Source organism: Brassica rapa, chromosome A06, assembly GCF_000309985.2.
Source record: "Brassica rapa cultivar Chiifu-401-42 chromosome A06, CAAS_Brap_v3.01, whole genome shotgun sequence".
Classification (NCBI taxonomy): domain Eukaryota; kingdom Viridiplantae; phylum Streptophyta; class Magnoliopsida; order Brassicales; family Brassicaceae; genus Brassica; species Brassica rapa.
The window spans coordinates 10,589,459-10,613,625 of NC_024800.2; the positions used below are offsets into that span (position 1 = coordinate 10,589,459).

Here is a 24,167-nt window from a genome sequence, read left to right on the forward strand (position 1 = left end):
TATGTCGCTACAGCTAACATCCTCGTTGATAACTTGGCTGAAAGTGACATAAAATTTCATTTTTGGGTTAAAACGTAGGAGACTCAAAGAGAAGCAAAAGAAGTCAACACCATTGAAGATTTTGAAGTAATTCAAGGAGAAGATTGTCACTATTCTGTAGAATCAGATGGGCCTCTTTGTTTAATAGCTATTGCAATCTCCCAGAATTTCTCCTTCTTTCGTTTGAAAGTCCCATCATCATTGAGCTGAAAAAACCATGGTCCCATGTGTATTGAATGTGAAGTAGGAGTTAATGCTTCTTGTTTGGTGTCTTCTACCATTTTTAGCAGCAGCTCTTTGTAGTTGTGTGTTTGTGACTTTGTGTACTTTTAGCTTAGCTGAAGAAACTTCTTATTTTTTTCTGTGTACGTGACAAAAAGATTAAGAGAAGATTAGATTACAAAGCTCCTTCTTCCAAAACTTTTGAAGTAATTGTAAATATGTGTAATAGACAAATAGTATTATTATATGTAATAGACAAGTCCTGCAATAATATTAAATTCTTCAAGAGTTTGTCTGTTTCTGGGAGTTAGTCTTCTCTCTCTCTCTTCCAATCAGTGTATCTCCCATCGCTCTCATGCATACACTATCCGTTACAGCCATCATCCACCACAGAAGTATGTAACGATTTTGTTTTAATCCTCTGCCTCTCACTCTCTTTTTCTCTTCACTAACACATTATCTCTATAGTGTCTTCTTCTACTTTGTCCAGAATAATTCCAGGGAAGCATAAATTTCTTCTCTGTCTTAAATGATTGCTTCATAAGAAGTTTCAGGCTTGAGATTTTACAGCTGCATCTTTTTCCTTTTAGGAGAAATGGGTCTGCTTAAAAGTGCATGGATACTTTTTCTTTTCTTGGTTGTCTTTTCCTCCTTTTGTTTCAGGTTTCATTACTGTTATGGTTCAGAGCTCTCTGTTAAGTTCTTGAAAACACCTCCTACTGTTTCTAGATTTCACTCTGCCAAATTTTCCTTTCAAGCTTTTGAGAATGGAAACACAACTTGTTCAAGCTGCAAATTCCAATGCAAGGTTGAGTTTAATTTTTCTTTTCTTATAAGGTTTCCCAACTTCTGAATTTGACAGTTAGTCTAGTTTCTATGTTTTGGATGAGATCTGAGTGTTGAGTCTGCAAACAATACTTGTAAAAACGTATTTGTAGTTTGGCTTTACTACCTGTTTAGCTTTGTGAATGGCCAAATACATTGTTTCTGTGTAAGAGATTTGGAGTTGTAATTTTTGATGAAAATGCCACACATGCTGATGGAAAAATGAATGTGTTCTCTGCAGCTAGATGACCAGTTTAGTGTGGATTGCCATCGAAGAAGAGTTTCCTATTCGAAGTTACTGGATGGGAATCATACACTTGAGGTCTGCGCAAATAGGATGCCTAGATTTGGCTGCAATGTCTATAACTGGACTGTCGGTAAAGAAACTCTTCTCACACCTCTCTGATCAGAGTTGTTTGATTTGTTTAGCTTCTCTTTGTTGCATAGTACACAGTTTCTTGTATCAGATCCAGTTATGAGTCCTTGTATTGCTTGAATGTGTAGGATTATAGACTTGTCTTCCCTTATTTTATTAAGCTGTAACATTATGTATGCAGATACGGTTTCTCCTACAGCCTCGGTGACTGCATCAATGCCATTCACAAGTGCACAAAACGTGTCTGTTAATATTACATTTACTGAGCCATGTGTTGGTGGAGGAGGTTTCAGATGTTCATCTGTGAATGCTTGTGACGTGAGTACGTAACCTTGTTTACATTCATCACTAACATGTTGACCTTCCATCTTCTTGTTCTAAACTCCTAACATTCTATTAAATGATGTAAAACAGCTTCTTGTCTACGGTGCTGGCCAAGTTATACCATCTTCATTCACCGTTCTTGAAAACTATCTCAGATACTCACTTCTTGTGGGATTATCACTTGATGCTCAATATGGAAGGCTTGTGTTGGTGATGGACAAGAGTGTCTGTTCTGACACAGCCGGTAACAGTTTCAAAAGAGCTTTGGGGTCGCGCTTCTTCGTCCATTTCGGTTAGTGTCTTTATTACCCTTTTGTATCCATCTTGTTTTGTGCTTTAAGGGATACTGATGGTGAACTTTCTTGGGATCTAGATAGGAGAAACGTGTTTGTCAACCTGCGAACTCATGTACCGGAGAAGTTACTGAAACTAAACAACCAAACCAGGACAGTGCAGGCAACCAATGATAACGACAAGCTTAATGTATACTTGTATTTTTCTGAACCGGTACTGAACTCTTCAGCTGAGATTCTTAAGCTACTAAGCACAAACCATGGTGATTTGCTTCCTATTGATGGAAAAACAAACGGGAATCGCCGTTTTGCGTTTATGGTTAGTGCTTCTACTGCTTTCTTCTCAAGGTTAATTAACTCGTGTGACATATCTCTTTATGTAACCTTCACACTCTTTTTTTCTTTCAGGTCACAAATACATCAAGGCGTGCTATAGTCACGGTAACTCTTGACTCAAATTCAATAAGAAGCAGACATGGAACACCTGCATCTCCAACTGCACCACTGACTTTTCTTTACGGTAAGTGATAGTGATACATTTGTGTTTTTAGAATCTTGTTTTTGCTTCTCTCATTGAAAGAAACATGCATGCACATGATGATCTTAGATACGGAGAGACCCCATGTTGTACTGAACACAACATCTGGTATGAGGACAAGAAAGCACACCATCCCTGTCTGGATAAAGTTCATGAAGCCAGTGTTTGGTTTTAACTCCTCACTTGTATCAATCTCCGGTGGATATCTTGATAGGTTAGTGGTCTTTTTTTTTTCTTCTAACTTCTTGTTTTATTTTTCTTCCTTCAGATTTGATGCTAAGTGAATTTTGTTGTTTTCCTTTAAATGTCTGTCAGCTTTGAGGAACTGAGTGGAAGCATATACATTGTATATGTAAAAGCCAACACCAGTACAATATCTGTTAAGATTCCTGAAAATGTTACTCAGGATGTAGCAGGAAACAAGAATCTTGAATCCAACATTCTAGAAGTGACACATTGTAAGCATGTTAACCAGTTTGAATCTGTAGCTTGTTTTCCTGCTTCTCTTACAAATGTCTGTACTTAATTGCAGATTCTGTGTCTGTGATGTCTTCTGTGATCTCTTGGATATCAACTTACATATTCTTGGTGACATGTTGCGTTGCGGGACTCCTCACTCTTTCAACCACAAGCCTCTATTCTCTTGGAGCATTTCCAAGACCATCTCCTTATCTGATATCAGATCCCACAAGGAATCTTTTTGTATGTGTTTTTATCATTAATTTGTACATTTTTGTTTCAACCAAATTACACGACTAAGCAGTAGTATTGTGTGCTGTGGTGGTTTCCAATGCAGAGAACTGCATGTCACATTCAGTTTTTTGCACTTACCAGATGGCTACCGGTGACATTACCTGTTGATTACTATGAGTTTGTGAGACGCATTCAGTGGATAATCCCTTACTTTCCTCTCCCATGGGAAACAAAGCACAGTGAACAGATCATGGTGGCCTCAAGTCCTTTCATTGGTCCACATTCCTTCATTGCTAAAACTTATCACAACAACATGAATCTTGAGACAGCAACCAAGGCTGAGCCAGTATTCGGATTGCCACTTACCGCAATGGAGTATAGATTATTCTTTGAGGTAAAAGAAGGATCCACTCTTATCCCCCATAGCTTCTTGTTTTTTGAAGCTCTTTTTGTTCATGTTCTGATACTGTATTTGTGATTACAGACCCCTAATCTTAAGCCAGAGGCAGAACACGTTTTGGGTCTACCGCATCCAACAGTGTAAGTCATTACTATGCACGTTTCATTACAGCATTGATTGCTTTAAGAAGAAGCCATAAATATTTGAATTTGTTTTGTACTTCTTTGTTATAGGTGGAGAGATTTTTACAGAATCATGTTTTGGATAGCCATAATCGGAGGCAGTTTAGTTCTACTGCATATATTACTCTCTCTGATACTCAAGTTCAAGAAAGCACACACTGAGAAGAAGAGGAGCTTCGGTGCGTTTGTCTTCCCAAGATTCGAACTCTTTCTTCTCATTCTTGCCTTACCTTCAATCTGCAAAGCTGCAAGGAGCCTCATACAAGGTACTTTTTGATACCAGCCAAGAAAATATCTGCTCAGTTTGGAGAATCACAATCATTGTTAACAATTGCATTGAATTTTATCTTTCTCAGGGTATTTTAAACATCAAGGAGATGCAGAAGCCAATGTCATTGTTGGTATCCTTGTGCTATGCATAGTAGCTATTCTTCTCCTGGCTTTGTTTCTCTTCCTCTCTGTTGGGATAACCTTCGGGAAGCTGTTACAGTATAAAGAGATTCATCAAGAAGGCCAAAATTTCCATTGGTACCAAGAACTCATCAGAGTGACACTTGGTCCTGGTAAAAGAGGCCAATGGACATGGAAAAAAGAAGACAAATCTATCTATCTAACCAGGTTAGGTCCGGTTTTCGAAGATCTAAGGGGTCCACCAAAGTACATGCTCACACAGATTTCAGGGAGCAATCCACTCAAGCAACGAGATGACCGCATCATTGCATCAGATGATGAAACAGAAGACGCTGAAGCTCCTTGCATACAGAAACTGTTTGGAATCCTTAGGATTTACTACACGTTTCTCGAAACCGTGAAGAGGGTGTGTTTAGGGATCATTGCTGGTGCTTTCTTGGACAACGAGACTTCGAAAACTCCGGTAGTGGTCTTGTTGTGCATCACTTCCTTTCAGCTGTTCTTCCTTGTTCTGAAGAAGCCTTTCATCAAGAAAAAAGTACAGCTTGTTGAGATCATCTCAATAGCATGTCAAGTCGGTGTATTCGCCTCGTGCCTAGTGCTCTTGGCCGAAGACTTTCCAGAGGCAAGCGGACAGAAGCTTGGGATATTCATGGTCGTACTGTTCTTGATTGGGTTCATTACACAGATGTGCAACGAATGGTACTCACTGTACAAACAGACAAAGAGGTTAGACCAGATCAACAGGTCATTCTTGAGCGGTCTCAAGATGTTTATCATTGGGCTTGCCGCGTTAATCTTACCTCAGAAACTGATGAAGAGCAAGATCCCCGCGGCTCAACTAGAAGGGAGAAGCAGCAGCAGCAATGGAGGGATTGCATTCTCAACACCAGAGAACAGGTATATAAACTCTTCAGGAAGCCGAAGCTCGGGTAGCTTGGACAAGCCATGGTTGAGACAGATACGAGAAATGGCAAAGGCTAGCTTCACGAGAGACAGGAGCAGTAGTAAGGTTCCTAGTGATCCTTCAGGGAGCAAGAGTGGTTGGAGCAGCAGTATATGGGGAACAAAGACAAGTGGAAGCTCTTCTAAAGACTCATCTTCAGACTACAAATCAAGACCTAAAGGACTTTACAAAGATTTAGAGGCCATTTTTGCTTCCAAGTGAATAAAAATATTAATGTCATATTCTCTGGTTTTAAATAATTTGTATTGTACTCTTGAGTATTACTTGGATACATTTAAGATTTCACTGTATTTTTGTGTGTTATTAGTAGGTGTTGATATTACCACACTTATAGAAAACTGCCCCTGAAGGGTTTAGATAATTAACTGCAGAGCTTCAAGCTCAATGGAAAAAAAAAGGTGAAAATTGTTTAATAACAGCACCAACATCTTCTAATACCTAACCTTATTCTACAACTACGGTCCCAAACTAAAGATAGGAAACACAAGAGCGGATAGTGTCCAGACAGTTACAACGCATGGTACATTGGAAAATCTGAGAAGCTCACATTGATATATATGTCAATGGCTGCTCAAGAAGAAGAAGAAGAGCTAGGCATAGAACTTATCTTCTCCAGAAGAGCAGAGATATCGCTTTTCAGTTTAGCCTTTGTGTCTCTTGATAAATGATCCCCGGATTTATCCAGCATTGATGTCATCATCATCAGATTCTGCTTCATCGATTCCACGCTAATCGGTGCATTCTTCGGTTTCTGTAATGGACTAACGTGGGAGATTTCCGGCATCCTTGGGGCTATGTTCCTGTATACGTTGATCAGTTTCTGCTGTAACCTGAAACTCACCAAGTTCTCACCAAATGGGTTAGCTTTGTCTAGGCTTTTAACCGCTTCTACAGCGTCGCCACTACTCACAAAGGCGACCTCTGCTCCACTAAGTTCTTCATAGACATGTGTTTCAGAAGCATCCAAAGGGCCAAACGCGGAGAATGTGGAGGTTAAGTCGTCCTTTGAAGGCATTGACTCTTTTGAGGAAAACTTCAAGACGAGAACTGTGATTCCTCTGGTTGATCTGTTGGGCATCTCCTCTTTCTTCCTACGTTTCCTGCGCTGAGTAGGCTCAGCTTGAGGCGGAACCGAAGCTGGCTCTTTAGTTGTTCCGTTTAAGTCAGGTATACCATTAGTGGCATGTGCAGCTTCTGGATTCTTCCTCTTCCTTCCTCTCTTCTTCTTCTCTGTACCAGTGACTTTAGCGCAAAGGTCTGCGCTCGTGAACTTTCTTTCCAAATCTGTCAGGCTGGAAACATAACCCGTTCCCGAGATTCCGTAGTTTGAACGTGGAGCTGCTGTTGATGCTGCCGCCGCCTGAAAGTTTAACATCATAGAAAATGGTCTCTCCTTTTGTGGGAGGGCACTGGGAGGAACTAAAGTCTCCGGTTTTTGTAAATGGTCAGATTCTGCAGAAGCTAAACCATTGCCTCCACCGTTTAAGTCCGGTACAAGTGTAGCAGCAGGTCTGCTGAGTGTATCTGCCATACAAGCTTTCCCTTGTAGAGACGGCTCATTTGCAACAGAACTAGAAATATCTGAGCGACTAATGGTATCTTTGATCGTTTTCAGCCCTGGTATCTTTGGCTTCGAGGCCCTCTGATATGTTCGGTACTTTTCAGCTCTGGTATTTGACTCAAAGGCCTTCTGATCTGCATCAGCAACTGAAACACCACCAACAACCTCGATCTTCGACTTCTCTGAGTTCTTCTGCAACTTAAAGGTCTTCTGCTCAGTATTAGCCACTGAAACACCCCCAATAACCTCCATCTTTGACCTCTCTGAGTTCTTGTGCGACTCAGAGATCTTCTGCTCAATGTTAGCAACTGAAACACCACCAGTAACCTCAATCTTTGACTTCTCTGAGATCTTCTGCGACTCTAAGGTCTTCTGCTCGGCTCCAGCAACTGAAACACCACAGAAAGGCTCAACCTTTGACTTGCCTACATTTTTTGACTTGGAGATTGCAGCTTTAGCCACCATCAAATCGTTCAAACCAGCCATGTTAGCCAACTGCATTCTGTAAGAATTTTCATCGTGAAACACGGAGATTCTGAACTTGGAGAAGAACCACTCAAAGAGGCCGACATTCTCAGTCTCCTCTGAACACGTGGAGGAGTCCACAGCAAGCAGCTTGAGTTTAGATACCAAATCAGAAGGAGACGTGTCAACAAGATCCTCTCTGGCAGACACGTAGTCAACCTCACTAACGAATTTTCTAAACCACTCTTTCCGAAACTTCCTCCTGCTACTACCTGCAACAACCGATGGAGAACCAACGAACTCACTCTCTTCCATCTTAGATCCATTGAAACTTCTCCTAGCCTCGTTTTGGTTCAGCAGATCCATCGGTATCTGCTTATGCCCACAGAAACTATAAAACGCTGATAGCCTACTCTGCATGACTGTGGCCTCGAGTATCCCACCGCTCGAAACACATCCCGCCAGATTCTTCAGCTGAGTCACAAACTCTTTCGGCTCCAAACGATCTACAGAGAACTCACGCAGGATCAAAGGCTTTGCCTTCCGAGCTGGCTTTTTCCCGTTCCTTTCAGACATGCAAGAACAAGTCATCTCAAGCCTCAACGAGTTCCTCAACAAGGTCATAGCTTCCTCCACCGCAACGAAAAACCCCACATCGTTTCTCTGACTCACCAACCTCTCAAAGCTCTCCTTGAAAGGCCTCAGCTTCGAAGGTGCGCACCACGATTCAAGCTGCCCCTCGCCAAGATACCTAACCATGAAACAACTCTCCTTTGCATCAGCTTTGTAACCAACGACTTCCCCTGGCCACCATTTCTTGGACTTAGTCATCGCCCATACAAGATTCCCAACCAGACACTCCTGAGTTTGGTTCTCCTTCAGACAACTCACGTTAGATTCAAAGGCGTTGTGGGAACTAGTCCCAGTCAAAGAGCCGCTAAAGTCAACAACAAGTGATATGTTTCCACCAGAGACTTCAATCTTCCTCACTTTATCACCACCACCTAAGGGGAAACACTCATCATCTTCTTCCATCAATGCCTTCATCTGCAAAGAAACAACCTTTCTGCATCAACCACACTGTATTGCTCACATTTGATCCCAAAATAGAAGAAAAAAAACGATCTATCGAGAAATCGAATGTAGGAAAAGGAAACTCTTGATTGAAATCCCAGAAAGAAAAGATCAAACTTTTGAATTGAACCTGCGAGGAGAAACGGAAAAATCCTGACTTGGCTCGGAGTGACGTCAAGCAATGTGATTCCGCAACAGAGAATGTGTGTGAGTGAGTGAAAGTTAGCGTTGAGTTGAGGCAGAAGGAGAGAGAGAGAAAAGTACTGTACTGTCTTCGGCTTCGTCGTCGTCGTCGTCGTCGTCTGAGAGAGATTCTTTTCTAATTCTACGTAATTGCTCTACTCTTGTCCCATAGATAGTCTGAGAGGGTTTCTGAATCAAACCGGGAATTATTGCTAAAAGTAAACCGGAACGGAATTACCGATAAGCACGAGGCCTTCATCTGGCTCGGGATTCGATTCTCCATTTAAGACTAGATTCTGTTTTTATGTTTCTTTCCTCAATTACCTCGTGTTTGAACTTTTAAACAAACTAGGGACTTTGTCTTCTATAGTTTTAGAATTTATAACTTGAATTTATAACTTAACATTTGTATTTGTAAATGTACGTTAGAATCAATTCTAAATTTCAAAATAATAGAAAAATCTAAATTTATTTGAAAATTTTAAATTTATTTTAGAGAAAAAGACTAGGATAGCACCAAACCAAACCAAGTTTTTGTTCCCAAAGTAGCACTCAAGGTTCAAAGTCACAAAAATAGGTTTCATTAAAGAGGTAAATATACACTTATAACCCTTGGGTTAATTAATCCAAACCTTAGGGTTTAGAGTTAAGGGGTGGGGTTTTGGAATTAGGGTTTAAAATTTTATAAAAATAAATATTAAAATAAAAAATAAAAATTTTAAAAACAGTTTCAAAAAGTATTTTTAAATTATAAAAATAAAATTTGAAAAAAAAATAAAAAAAAATTCAAAAAAAAATATAAAAATTTCGAATCTGAAAACATATAATCTGAAACTATAAAAAAAATTCTTTTTTTTATTTTTTTATTTTTATTTTATTTATTTTTATTTATTTTGTTTGTTTATTTAATTTTAAATCAAGGGTATTAGGGATATTTTATCCTTTAATGAATGTCATTTTTGTGACTTTCTCATTCTAGTGCTATTTTTGAGACATAAACCTCAAAAGGTGCTATTATTGACAATTGCCCTTTATTTTATGTATTCATTGTTTTCCAATGAATTCAAAATGGTTAAAACTCACAGTTTGTTATAGGCCTGGGATTTCGGGTATTCGGTTCGGTTTCGGGTAGGACCCGATCGGGTATGGGTATTTCGGTTATTTAAAATATGTATCCAATAGGTACTTGGAAGACTTACGGTTCGGTTTCGGTTCGGTACCGACCGGTTCCGGATCGGATCGGTTTTTCAATAAAAGTAATCATATTCGATCCGAACAATTTGGTTATTTAACGGTTCGGATAAAATAGTACCCGCAATCTAAACCGAAACAATTTGGTACCCGATATCACAATACTACCCAAACTAAACCTGATTTTCGAACCAAACTTATTAACTTAAATGTCAAAGACAAAGTACTTGAAGAATTAAACAAGAACACAAACTGATAATGAAAAACAAAAAGTAGAACATAGTTTCAACCACCAAACCGAAAATGAAAAACAGAAAATAAAACATAGTTTCAACTTGCAACCATCAAACTGAAAATGAAAATGAGACAGTCACTCTCACTCGTCCATACAAATGAGACAGTCACTCTCACTCGTCCATACTCAAGAGTCTGTTCCTTATTCCACATTGCATCCAGTTTCAAACTCTAGGGAAAAAGAAAACAAAACATATAAGTGTTCTAAACTTCAAGCATCAAGATCTATTGTAAAGATTTCAAAAGAAGTGAATCATACCTCTGAGAAGATCATCTTGTTGCTCCACATCTGAAAGCATCTGCTCTATTGTAACAATGCCCTTCTCATTTATGTGAATCTCGGATTTCAACCATTGTTCCGTGCACACCAACACCTCGACCATAAAGTGTGTCAAGCAGCTCCTATATGGGTCTAAGACTCTCCCACTAGTGCTAAATGCACTTTCTGATGCTACAGATGATGCTTGAACCGCAAGAATATCAGCAGCTATCTGAGACAAGATCGGGAACTTCACACTGTTTCTTCTCCACCATGATAAAACATCATACTCGGTTCCAAGTCCATTACCACCTTTTGTAACCTCTACTTTCTCTCTCAAATACACTTCTAACTCATTACTAGAATCTTGTGTACCTGTTTCTTCGACAAGCTCCTCGTACAGATTATCCATTCTTTCATACCCGATCCCGTTGCCTATGATTTGACTCTAGAGAACTGCAGCAGCACCACTGCATTGCGACTGCGACTGTGAAGAAGATCCTCCTTGAGACTGTGAACCACCTGATCCCCCACCACTTGTGTTGTATCCAACACTGTACTCATCATATAGGCGCTTCAAGATATCCATAATTGATTCAGAAAGCAGAGTATACTCGATGCTTTCTTTTCCATAGAGCTTCTCAAAGGAGAGGTTAGCAAAGTTCATCTTCTTCCTAGGGTCAAAAACAGAGGCAACAATCAAAAGCTTATTCATCTTACACTTCTTAGAGTTACTACTCTCAGGCTCAGATACTTCCGTAAATGGATCCAAATACTTCCTTAGTTTCCCCATCATCGTCAAAGCCTTCAACTGTAGTGTGTGATCAGCACCTGGTGCAGAGCTTATCTTGCAGATATTACTCGTGATGGTGACAATCTCATTGTAGATCTTGTGCGACGTAATCCCTTTTGTCGCCGAGAGCATCAAAGTTGAATTGTAAAAGATGATAAGAAAGTGTAGCAACCTCTCAGCTTCTTCCCAATCTCTTGTGGAAGCCGGTCCAATCCTCTTTTTCCCATTTTCAAGCTCCAAGAAGTAGTCATTGTACGGTTTGTCCTCAGCCTCCATCTTCTCGAAAGCTGCCCTGAATTTGATTGCTTGGTCTAGCATCAGATACGTCGAGTTCCATCTTGCCTTGACATCTAATGGAAGGCTTCCTCTGGTCATCTTTCCCGTATCAACCCGAAACTCGAATGACTTCTGTCTGTTGGTTGAAGACCTCACGTACTGAATACCATTTCGAATGGAATTGACGCTATCATCCACCTCATTTAACCCTTCCTTGACAATCAGATTAATAATATGTGTCGCACACCTAATGTGCAAGAATTCACCATTCAAAACCAGTGCATCTTCTCCTTGGTTGATAAATTATTCCTTGAACTTCTTCATGGCTGTTGTGTTAGCTGTGGCATTATCAACTGTGATGCAGAAGACTCTTTTAATATCCCACTCTGCTAAACAATCCACAAGAACTCTCGCAATTGTAGACCCTTTGTGATCATCCACATTCTTAAACCCTATGATCATCTTTCTCAGCTTCCAGTTTGAATCAACAAAGTGAGCAGTAATTACCATGTAACTAGCCGCAGTGTAAGGAGCAGTCCATATATCTGTTGTCAGAGAGAGTCTTTGCTTGTTCTGTCCAAGAACTTTCTTCATTTCTGCTTTCCTCTTCATATAAATTGCCGCAATCTCCGTTGTACATGTCTTCCTACAAACAGGCGGCTGCAGCTGCACTTTGTTGCAGAAGTGTTTCCACGCCAAGCTTTCCACAAAGTTAAACGGTAACTCTGCTAAGACTATCATCTCATTGGTAGCATCTTTGAACACTCTGTCATCCACCTTACCAACACTCATGTTGCCTTCTGCATCTGTAGCTAACCGGGACTGGGTTTTGACTTATTTGCAGCCTTCCAAGCCATGAATGACCTACAGTTAGTGAGATGCTTCCTCAGATTGGTGGTCCCTGACTTGGTTGGACAACTCATCTCTTTACTACAATAGCGGCATTTACATCTATCGTAGTTGTTTGGTAGCCTGCTGAGATGCTCCCAAACATCAGACCTCGTCCTTTTTCTTGACCCTTCACCAGAACCTCCAGCTTTATCTCTCGAACCCAGTGTTTGTACTTCTTCATCTGCAGATAGTTCTTCATCTGTTAATACATGATTCATTTCAGCTTGTTGATCGGTAGGAGAAGAACCCATCTGCATACACATACGTAAGTAAGCAATTAACAATCGCAAAAAAGGAATCAAACAATCACAAAAGAAATCATAATCAATATAATGCAAAAAAGGAATCAAACAATCAAAAAAGAAACCGTTGCTTACCTCCGACTGGATTATCGAAGATGCAGACAGTGGAGAGAAAAGACGATCGTTGCTTGCTAATAGATCCAGCTTTGAAGCTTTCTAATAAAACCGGTTGCTTTATTTGTAGAGAGAAGAGACCTTTACGATTTTCGAATGCTATAAGAAAACGAATCGAAAAGGGAGAAGCTAGGGTTCGTAATTTCATATTTTTGGGAAATTGGGGATTGTATCGAGACTGGTAATCACGCCTAACGGCTATGTCGTGTTATTAAAGTCGGGTTAAATTGGGTATCCGTTTTGGCTCGAATAAAAATCCGAACCGACCCGCAACCCATGGATTTTTATAATATTATCCATTGGTTAAATTAGACTATACCGTAACCGATCCGAACCGGTCAAAATCGGGTCGGTTTCGGTTCGCGTATTCGGTTATGGATAAAAATCCCAGGCCTAGTTCGTTATGTATTTTTTAGAAAATTGTATATAGAATGGTCAGAAAATTGGACCGGCAGTTATTAAACTTTAGTAATGTTCAGAAATCTATTTTATTTCGATTATTTTTATGTTAAATAATTGATAAATTTACAAATGATTTAACCATTGTTATGGTTTTAGAATTATTGAGTTCACATTTATAGTTCTTCCGTCCTCAAAAGGAAGTACAACCAACATAGTAATGGGCTTCTTACTTTGAGCTAGGCAAACTTGGTTTGATATACATATTGAAAATGTTTTTTAAGTGCCAAGAAAAAAAATCTGTAGAAAATTTGTCAAATGGCGTTGATGAAATCTCAGTAGAAATAGGATAAATGAAATTATTTAACATGGTTTCTGTTTAAAATAGCCCATGATTTAAATATGTTATTTTTATACCAAATCGAACCATCTTATGATCCGGGATAAGTTAAGTCAAATTATAACCAAAACTACAAAAGAGTATTGTCATCCAAACCTGGGCATAGTTCATGAGAAAACATTACAAATGAAAATAGGACATAATTAAACACAACCAAACCATAGAAAAATATCGGGCTTCTATCAAAAACCAGACTTTTTCCTTTAGAAATAAGCTAAGCTTCTTTGTCGAAAAATAAGATCACTCAGTTATGCTTACTAAGAGGAACCTATGCTCTTCTTTCTTGACATCGTCCTCCTCATCTACTACCGGCTTTTATTTTCTCCTTTTTGGTTGTAAATACATTGTAAAATAGTTTTTTTTATCATTGGATACAATCTAATTGTTTGTTATGGACTTTTAATGTTAAAACCCTCAACTAATTTAAGAAAAAACCCCAAACTAACTTTTTTTTAATGAATTAAACCCTATCAGGTCATAATTACCATTACTACCTGTAAATCTGTAGTATAGGGGTTTCTACATTAAGTAAACATAGTTGAGGGGTTTTACCATTAAAACTTTAAAAAAAAATCAAAAATTTATAATATTATCTAAGAATTAGTAACTTAAATTTTCAAAATTATCACTTTTAATTTTTTTTCTTAAATATATGAGTTTGATGTGTTTTTAACATAAACATTGTATATGTATAGATTAAAAGTGTACCCAGAAAAAAATAATAAAAATTATCTAAAGATTTATTATTACATTTTTATTAGATAAGATATAATTTTTGTTATGTTTTCTTGTATTCTAAATTTTTAACCTTTTAGTAATTTTATTACATATAAATCTTTAGATAAATTTTATTATATTTTCTGAGTTTTTACATTTTTAATTTATACATATATAATGTTGATGTTAAAAACACATCAAACTCATATATTTACAAAAAAAATTAAAAATGTTAATTTTGAAAATTTAAGTTACTAATTTTTAGATACTATTATAAAATTTTGAATTTTTTTTTTTAGATTTTTAATGGTAAAACCTCTCGACTATGTTTACTTAATGTAGAAATCCCTAAACTAAAGATTTACCGGTAGTAATGGTAATTATGACCTGATAGGGTTTAATTCATTAAATAAAGTTAGTTCAGGATTTTTTTCGTTAAATACTTAGTTTCGTGGTTTTTACCTAAAACAAACTTAGTAAGGGGTTTTAACGTTAAAAATCCTTATTTTTTCATAAAATTAGAAATTGTCGTATTCAGTTGTTATTTAACTAAATAACTTATTAATTAGTGTTCAGTTAATTTGGAAGGCCAAACAAAATTTAGTTGTTACTTATCATTGCCACCACCCATGCAATTGCTATATCAATCTCAAATTTATTTCAACAAAAAAATTTACACAAACATATATATACACACACATTGTAGTCATCATCTCTATCTTTTGTAGTTTCTTCTCTTTTTGTTTGTCTATTTTTGCTTATTGTTTTTCTTCGTAACTTTGCTCCTGATTGAGTGACTGACAAAATAAAAATTTAATATTCTTTCTATATTCTGGTTTCCTTCTGTTCGGGCTTGCTTGTAACATCTGAAAGATAACCATTGGTTATAGACGTTATGGACTGGTACATTCATGATTATGCATATGGCGTTCTTTTTTTCATTGACTAAAATGGTATCCTTTTTATCTTCAGCATAGGAAGCGGGGATATAGATACATCCGCAGTGGTGAAAGCCCAATGAACATGGTCATATTCGTGGAGCTTCGGGTCCGTGACTTTATCTAGAAAAAGGCATAGGTTTTCTGCATAATACTTTTCTGACTAATGTTGTATCTACCTGTAAGATACTGCATCATTTCTTTTGTTTTAAGCAAATTTGCTACGTTGGTTCTTCGTGGAACAAACCCAAAACCTTTTATGGGAGAAGTGAGCCGAATCAGAAGAGACAAAGAGTCAGAATTAGAAAATGTTGTGAAGCTTATCTGTCCAGGAAAACACGCCGTCATCTCTTCTCTCCCGCAATTGTTTTTTTTTTTTTAATTTTGCATTTGTTAAGAAACTATCAAATTCAATTATAACCCTCTAATCAAAAAAATTTTGAACTCATGTTAGAATCTTAGATAATTCTTGTATATATAACCAATCTGTAGTTCAAATGTTTAAGGAAAATTTAAATATTTTAACTAAATTGACTTAAAGTTTATAAGAATAAAATAATTTAATTTAATTATTTTTGTGTATAATTATTTTTTTCTGTATTGGAGGTACTTAAACTAACTTTTGAGTAGAGGATCAACATCGGAGAAAGAATTCACCTATCACAATGAATCCAATCCACTTGAAGAGCTTTAAAATTTACAAAATTAATGACAATTATTAGGAGCCCACACAGACATGGTTCGATGGCTTTTATATCATTCCCTCTTTGTTTCTACTCAAGCTCGTGATTCTTCATTTTTTATTTGACAGAAATCCATCAACTGCTTATCAAGTACTCTTAACTTAAAATCTAAGTAATTAACAAAAATAAACGATATTATGTGTTTATCACATGAAATTTAGAACTTTTCTTTTTCTCTCTTCAGAACTCCCAACTCAACTCGCATCACCTTTGAATTTAATTTCATACTTGAGGTAGTAACTTCATCATCTCCTTGGACCATTATCTTAGCTTTCTAATAATAGATTATTTCAAAAGACTTATTCCTAGAGCATAAACCCCCCATTTCCAAGGGCCACACACTGCAGACAGACCCGTTCATTTCACATAAACAGCCAAGAAGTCAAGATGAAACTATATGGGAAAAGTTCACCTTGTAATACAGTTTCTACAGCTGCATTAGGGATAGAAAGGCCCACTACTCTCGCTGATTGTCCGTCATAGCCTCTATGTGTATGACTCAAATTCTCTTGTGGCTTTGACGGGCCTGCAAAACGGACCGGATACATTATAAGTTTCAAAAGAGAGGGTATTAGAGAAGTTTTGCAAAGGTCCTTTTTTACTTGATTTGAGAGAGCTTTCTCATTGGTTTCCCAAAAGATGAAAAATCTATACCTCATAGGAGATAAAAAAAATCTATATCTACACATGGAAAATGAGTGGTGAACTGAAAAATCAATAACTTACACACCGCATTGGGAAGAAAGTCCATGCTTAAGATCCTTGTTTTGCATACACGATCAGGAGAATGATATCACCCACAACGTTTACTTCATGTATTCTTCTTCCAACTGTGCTTTACTCGCCCAGCTTACACTTGGGTCCGTGCATACCCTGTAGTCAGATAGAATCTCAGATTATTATCAAACAACACTATATCAAATCGTTATGAGCGTTAGGGGTTAAACTTAAACTACACCTTGCTATTTCTGTGTTAATCTATTTTCATGTCTGAGGAAAAGCGGTTATGTATATTAATTTTGAGGAGGGGGAACAGTGTTATAAAGAATCTTAGGAGGGGGAAGGCGAAAGGAAGCCATAAAGAATCTTAGGAGGGGGAAGGCGAAGGAAACCATAAATGAGATTTTCGGAGGATTCATTGCATAGAGATGGAGTAGCGATTGATCGACAAACCGTTGAAGAATTGGAAACGACGAAGATAAAGATTGTCGAAGAAAATCATCGACCCAAATTTTGTGTTTTAGGGATTCTCTTCGGTTGGGCTTATGGGCCAGATAATTCAATTCACGGATCACAAAAGAAAGAGCAGCCTAACACGTGTGACGTGGCAAAAGAAAGTTTCTTATTGGTTGATTTTCCATGCTGAGGTGGATAAACTCAACGGAGTTCATATTCCCCTTTTAGTATTGTAAAATTAAAAGAAAGAGAAAAGGAGTTTTAAAGTGGGAGAATTTGTCGTAAATAAATTTTGAGAAAAACTAACCATGTGCTGTTTGGTAAAGAAAAAATGTGACAATTTCACATCAAAGTGACTACTTTCTCCTTTCCGCGTGACAATGTAGTGTGTAGAGATAACAAATGATACTTTTTTTTTGTTATCAGCATAAATAGATTATCTAGATTTTGGTAACTAAATTGGAAACTATGTATTCATGTAGATAAATGAAGATGGTTGATTCTTTGCACCTCGTGCTAGTTTACCCGTATTAATATTTTAAGTTTTGGGGACGTACTTGATCTCTATAAAGCTAAAACTCTTCGTCAATCTTTTGTATTTTCCTCCAAATATGGTGTAAACGCAGGTCATTCTTTCGGTTCTGAAACCATCTTCATCAGCTGAAAATTATCTGTTGCAAAAGTGACATAGAATTGTCTGAGAAATTTCATATTTTCCATTATCAAATAATAGCTTATATTTCTGAATGTAATGCTGAAAGGCATCTTCTTATATTTCTTATACTCATTAAACCTTCAAAACCCTCCAGAATACTATTTATTCTTCCATGATCCGTCTGTAAAATACCAACTCCCCCCCCCCCCCTTCCCCCCCACAGAGCTGGCTCATCGGTTCCACATTGTGTGACTATTTCTTGAATTATCGAAATAACCTTTGTCAATTGAGTCTCATTCCATATAGTTATTATACTATTTCTGTTTTTTTGTAAAGTATCCATCGGGTTTCTATACTATATTGACGAACAAATAGTATCGAATAAGTACTTATCTAAAATAACAAAAAAAATTGAAGAGATGAAGATAGGGAAGGAGGGAGGTAGAGAGAGAGAGAGAGAGAGAGAGAGAGAGAGAGAGAGAGAGAGAGAGAGAGAGAGAGAGAGAGAGAGAGAGAGAGAGAGAGAGAGAGAGAGAGAGAGAGAGAGAGAGAGAGAGAGAGAGAGAGAGAGAGAGAGATTATGTTTATATAATATATTTCTAAATAAAATAAAATATAACAAAATATTGTCTCATTTGAAAGAAAAATCAAAATATACTATATACATGTGTAAGACAATCTATGTTACTAAAAGGGAAGCAGTCTTGATAAATCTACCTATAAAGGTTGTTTGGACCATTTCATTAGACTTAATTTTTATTGGTCTTACCTTATATATTTGTACAATATATTAGTCAATACTATATATTTACCGATTTTTATTCCTTCCTCTAACAAGATGCGTGATATTAATTATTAATATCATTAGTTTGTTACCGAAATTAGAGGGAATCAAGTTATGGAGATTTTCCTAAAACGTTAGAGTCAAAAGGAATCGAATTATGGGAATCAAATTAATATCGTCAGTTTGTTGCACCCTTCTGTGCATTCTCATCTATGCAGCATGTCCATATGTGTTATTTTATTGTTTATTGTTTATAATTCTTGATTAAAATGAACTTCATATTTAATTTAGTACTATATATATACGGTAGAACTTCTATAAACTAATTTTCGATCGATTAATAATCTCTATAAATTAATAAATTTTATCGGTTCCAACTTGAATCAGTTCAAAATTTGACGTAAATCGATAAAATAATAAAATAATAATTTTTTGAATATTCTATTTAAATCTAAGATCCCATTAAAATTATAAATTAATAATTTATATGTATACATATTTTATATAAATAAGAACCTATTATTATATTATTTGTTTTATATTCACAATGAAATTATCTTTATATTTTCTTAACACTTAATATATTTTTGATGAGATTTAGTAATATTATATTTAAAATCACATTTAAGTTCTATGCAATATATATTATTATACACACTAAATAATATAATAAAGTTAATATTTTTATTTGTAACACAATAATAAAGTTAATATAAATGTCAAATTTCAAAAAAAAAATTAATGTATATACACTAAAATCAAATATTTTTCTTTTCTTAGAATAAATATATCTTAAAATAAAAAATCTAAATAAGAAAACATTTATAAATTAATAAAATTTCAAAGTCCCAACATTATTAATTTATAGCAGTTTTATTGTATATATATATATATATATATATAATCTTTCCATGATGAGGAAAGATGGACGTCTAATAATACAATCATCCATTAACTAAAAACATGGTTCAAAATCTTATTTTAAAATTATTATTATTATTATTATTCGTTTTATATAAAACACTTATTCTATAAATTAACTTTATGCTCAGGATTTACAATATTTATATATATTGTATCATTAAACATATTGTACTATATCATTTTACATTATATAGTTTCAAATATTTACAAACTCAAATTTAATAAAAATAGTTTGGCAAATCATATGTTAAAACAAATTATATATATATATATATATATATATATATATATTACATCAACTGAATTTTTATAAAAATTATTATAATAAAAATAATTATTAAGAAAGTTTAAAAACTATTGAAAACATACAAATATGTTCTATTGAATTAGCTAAAAAAATCTACTAAGTAAATCTTAATTCATATCAATTTAACAAATGTAACTCTTATAAAATAAACAAGATATAGTGAGAGAGTAGGTCTGGGTATTCAGATATTCGGGTCAACTGCTTTTTATCTGGATTCTTTGGATCATAAACATTTAGACACAATAAATATTTGAATTCTTTTAATTAGGGTTTAGGTTGGTTCCATGTCCGGGTCGGTTCGGAATAATAATTCAAATACATGTAATATTTGGGTACATATCATGTTTAGGTTGGTTCATATATTAAGATCTGAAAAGATTAGAAATACCTGAAAACCTTAAAATAATCTGAAACTTGAAAAATAACCAAAAACTCAACAAATACCCAAAATATATTCAGATACTCGAAAAAGATCTGAAATGCTTCCCGAAATATAACCCATAAAACCAAAAATGCCAAAAATATATTTTAAATTTTTTTACATGAAATCTGAAAGTATAACTGAAAACTTAACTAAAAAACAAAAGAATATCTGTAATTTCGAAAACATATCCAAAATACAGAAATATACCTAATATACATACAACATTTCATGTGCGTTGGGTATCAGACCGGGTTTTGGGTAGGATCCGTCCGAACCAAGATCCACTGGTCCAAAAAATACCCAATATGTACATTTCCCTGGACTCGGACACGATCGTTTTTTTAGATTCGAGTAAATGTCTAGGTTTAAGAAAGATAATTATATAAAAATGTACATAAAAATCTCAAATAAACTAATTCATAAATTATATAATTTTAAACAAATTCACTTCTTCAATATTATACAATTTTGTTACATAATAATGTACAATGTACAACAGCCACAAAATACTAGTTCGTATCAAATTTTGTCTATAATTAAAAAAATCACGCTTCGAGTATAATCCAAAAAACCCCGCGCTTTCGAAACGCGGATCAAAATCTAGTATATATTTAAAAACAAGTTTACGGAATTTAGTATAAAATCTATAAAAATAAAAGTTTTGAAAACATCAAATTATGTTATGTGTAGAAAAAGGTCCATGTTTTAATATGTACAATAAAAACTCACTAATTGTCTTAACGAAAAGTGAGAACCATTGAAAGTAGAAGTATAAAATATATTTGGATTAAGAAAAATAAACTTTGATGCGAGTGTGTATTTGTATGAGAAAGACAATGTAGCAATTATTATATAATATGGAGAGTATATCCCTAGCATATTGTTTGATATGGTCATTTCGTGAAATATTTTTTTTTCTTATGGTTATGGAACCAAATTTCCCTTTTAAAGATATGAAGAATCATTGAAAAATAAAAGAAACAAAAATATGAAGCATCATATACCATTTTTCTTTTTAAAAGTGTTTTAGTGATTAAATACCTCAACCATTTTTCAATTGGAATAAAATCCATCAATTAATTGTTTAACGTTTAAACTCATCAACTTACAAATGGTTAACACATGTCACTCTTTGTCTATAATTATGTAACAGAAGGTAACATAAATTAACTGTTTGTAAGTTCAGGAATTAAAACATTAAAAATAATTAATGGGTTTTCTTCCCGGGTTTAATCACTAACACACATTTTTAAAGAAATTGGTTTGAAAAGCAAATAATGAAATTGATTTTTCTCTAAGTATCAAATGTTTCTTGTTAACTAAGAAAATTTTAGCTTAGACAAAAGGATTATAAACTGAGAGTGGGATAGTAGTAGCATAAGTACATAAATAGTAGGACTGTAAATCCAATTAAAAAGGTTCGGTTATCGGACAATGTGGATTCCTAGTAAGGAAAGTTCGACTAGCAACCATTACAGTAGACATGGTCTGAGAACTAGTTAAAGAATTTCTTGCAGAGAATTAGACCATTGAACATGCTCAAGGAGTCTTTAAGATTTTTCAAGTTTCTTCTCACTAAGCCGGACAATTAATGAAGATTTCCTTATTTGACTTAATCAAAGATCACCATCAAATGGGCTATAAATCATTCTCTATAATATTTTTCTTAATTGATTCCCGAAGACCCGATCTTATTTTTTAAATGTGACTGCAAAGCCAATTAAAACACACATTATCTGATAAATGAACTTTCTTTAATTGACTTTGTAGTCACGTTTTTCTGTACTTAGGCTACAGTCGTTGCACTCTGAGCTTACAATCATTTTGTCTAAGCCAAAGTATTCTTAAGTAACAAGAAACATTCGATAGTTAGAGAAAATTCTACTTCCTTATTCTTTATTTAACCAATTTATTTAAAAATGTGTTTCAGTGATTAAAGTCTTTAACTATTTTTCAATCGAAAAAATCTCCTTGGTGAATTTTTTTATGTTCGATCCGTCAACTTGCAAACCGCTAATGTCTATCACCATTTGTCACAGAATTATATAGACATGGGATAACAGACGTTAATAGTTTGTAACTTGAGGGATTAAAAACACTAAAAATAATGAGGATTTCTTCTACAATTCAAAAACAGTTGAGAATTTTTATCACTAAGCCCTATTTTTATAACCGAAAAAGATAAAATATATTGTAAAAGTCCAGCCCAATTAAAAAATCTATAAAATAATTTTTATTTAGTGTCTTCTGTCGATCGTCTAAGAGCATCTCCAAAAAGGAACTTTATTTTGAAGTTTCCAAAACTCTATATTTGAAGTTTCAATGTGTTCTTCTCCAAAAGTAAAACTTCAAACCTAACTTCAAAATTATTTATATTTTACACTATGGTCCTTATATTTATCATAGTTGATGTAAATTCATAAAACTTCTATAAATAATTAGTACATATATATAAATATTACAGAAATATTAATTAAAAAATCTTACACTAAAACATAAAATTATAAATAAAAGTACATAATTAAATATTAAAGGGCAATTGTCAATAATAGCATCTTTTAAAGTTTATGTCTCAAAAATAGCACTAGAAGGAGAAAGTCACAAAAATGACATTCATTAAAGGGTAAAATATCTATAATACCCTTGGTTTAAAATTAAATAAACAAACAAAAATAAATAAAAATAAAAAATAAAAAATAAAAAAATTAAATTTTTTTATAGTTTCAGATTATATGTTTTCAGATTCGAAATTTTTATAATTTTTTTTTAGATTTTTTTTCAAAATTTTTATTTTTTCAAAAAAATTTTTATTTTTTTTTCAAATTTTCTTTTTATAATTTAAAAATACTTTTTGAAACTGTTTTTAAAATTTTTATTTTTTATTTTTTATAAAATTTTAAACCCTAATTCCAAAACTCCACCCCTTAACTCTAAACCCTAAGGTTTGGATTAATTAACCCAAGGGGTATAAGTGTATATTACCTCTTTAATGAAACCTATTTTTGTGACTTTGAGCCTTGAGTGCTACTTTGGGAACAAAAACTTGGTTTGGTGCTATTCTAGTCTTTTTCTCAATATTAAACTGCAAGTAAATATTATATTATTCCATAAAATTATTTCCATAATGCTCCCATATATGATCAACTAGTGCATTTCGAAGTAGGAAATAATTCTCTTTATTTTTTATTTGTAGATTACGAGCCAAAAAATGTTAAAATCGGATTTCCTCATAATATGGCTGCTGATAGTTTGATATCATCAAAAGAAAAAATCTTTGATCTTTTAAATGAAAGTACAACAAGCAGGGAAAAAGGTCATGAGATGATTGAATTACGACTTCAAAATGAAGCAAAAAATTAGCTTTTAAAGAAGTAAAAGAGGAAAATAAAATATTGCTAAAAACCTTAGCTTCTATCGATGATGTTAATATTCGTGAATACATTCGATCTGAACAAGAAAGAATCATACGAAAAATGCGTCAAGAGCAACAACAACAATCATCTTCGGTTACACAAAATTTGTTTGGACAATATTTTGGAGATTTTAGAGGTTCCGGAGCAAATTTACCATACTATTAGTGTTATTATAATATTTAAATTTGAGTAATAAGTATGTCTTCATGTGTCTTTTTAATAAGTTTTTATTATGGTTTTTTGTAATATTCTTGTTGTTTAATTCTAGTTTTAAAATATTATAAATCTTGTTTTAAATTTTTTATTTAATTTCATGTGTAAAACAATAAACTTAAATTTATAAAAACAAATTGTAAGGACCAAAATACAAATAAAAAAGATGAAACTTCAAATTTGAAGTTTTGAAAAGTGAAACTCTATATTTGGAGTTTCACTCTTCAAAACTTCAAATTTGAAGTTTTGAAGTTCTTTTTTAGAGAGCAAAAAACTCTATATTTGGAGTTATAGAGTTTCTTTTGGAGATGCTCTAAATAGTTTAAACCAATTCTAAAATTTCCATTGTGCTTGTTACTAATCACCAAAAATGATCTCTGAAAAATATATTTTTCTAAATA

General features: G+C 34.4%; 3 protein-coding genes across 8 annotated transcripts; 1 reads left to right on the forward strand and 2 right to left on the reverse strand.

Annotated features, from left to right (window-relative positions):
- Window positions 1-682: 682 nt before the first annotated feature.
- Window positions 683-5,592, forward strand: LOC103873166. Of its 2 annotated transcripts, XM_033272455.1 has the most exons (13): window positions 683-1,069; window positions 1,328-1,463; window positions 1,644-1,780; window positions 1,877-2,078; window positions 2,160-2,398; window positions 2,488-2,599; window positions 2,687-2,831; window positions 2,933-3,075; window positions 3,150-3,319; window positions 3,414-3,704; window positions 3,795-3,850; window positions 3,944-4,158; window positions 4,249-5,592. In XM_033272455.1, the coding sequence occupies exons 1-13, from the start codon at window positions 857-859 to the stop codon at window positions 5,469-5,471; spliced, it is 3,282 nt and encodes a 1,093-aa protein (XP_033128346.1). In that variant the 5' UTR covers window positions 683-856; the 3' UTR covers window positions 5,472-5,592. The 2 variants fall into 2 exon arrangements, with proteins under 2 accessions (XP_033128346.1, XP_009149838.2); XM_009151590.3 differs by lacking the exon at window positions 683-1,069 and having other exon boundaries at window positions 1,363-1,463; window positions 1,644-1,784.
- Window positions 5,593-5,622: 30 nt separating this feature from the next.
- On the reverse strand, window positions 5,623-9,100 carry LOC103873168 (serine/threonine-protein kinase ATM). 2 transcript variants are annotated; one of them, XM_033272456.1, is made up of 3 exons: window positions 8,501-9,100; window positions 7,120-8,343; window positions 5,623-7,020 (listed from the first exon to the last, which is right to left on the reverse strand). In XM_033272456.1, exons 2-3 carry the CDS (start codon window positions 8,341-8,343, stop codon window positions 5,842-5,844), a joined length of 2,403 nt encoding a protein of 800 aa, XP_033128347.1. In that variant the 5' UTR covers window positions 8,501-9,100; the 3' UTR covers window positions 5,623-5,841. The 2 variants fall into 2 exon arrangements, with proteins under 2 accessions (XP_033128347.1, XP_009149839.1); XM_009151591.3 differs by having other exon boundaries at window positions 5,623-8,343; window positions 8,501-9,095.
- Window positions 9,101-9,416: 316 nt separating this feature from the next.
- Window positions 9,417-19,102, reverse strand: LOC103873169 (zinc finger BED domain-containing protein RICESLEEPER 1-like). 4 transcript variants are annotated; one of them, XR_633848.3, is made up of 3 exons: window positions 16,829-18,127; window positions 16,601-16,743; window positions 14,317-16,396 (listed from the first exon to the last, which is right to left on the reverse strand). XR_633848.3 is itself a non-coding variant. In XM_033273682.1 (2 exons), exon 2 carries the CDS (start codon window positions 11,463-11,465, stop codon window positions 10,746-10,748), a length of 720 nt encoding a protein of 239 aa, XP_033129573.1. In that variant the 5' UTR covers window positions 11,466-16,743; window positions 16,829-19,102; the 3' UTR covers window positions 9,417-10,745. The 4 variants fall into 4 exon arrangements, 2 of the variants coding, with proteins under 2 accessions (XP_033129573.1, XP_033129574.1); XR_633847.3 differs by having other exon boundaries at window positions 16,597-16,743; window positions 16,829-18,124; XM_033273682.1 differs by having other exon boundaries at window positions 9,417-16,743; window positions 16,829-19,102.
- Window positions 19,103-24,167: the final 5,065 nt, after the last annotated feature.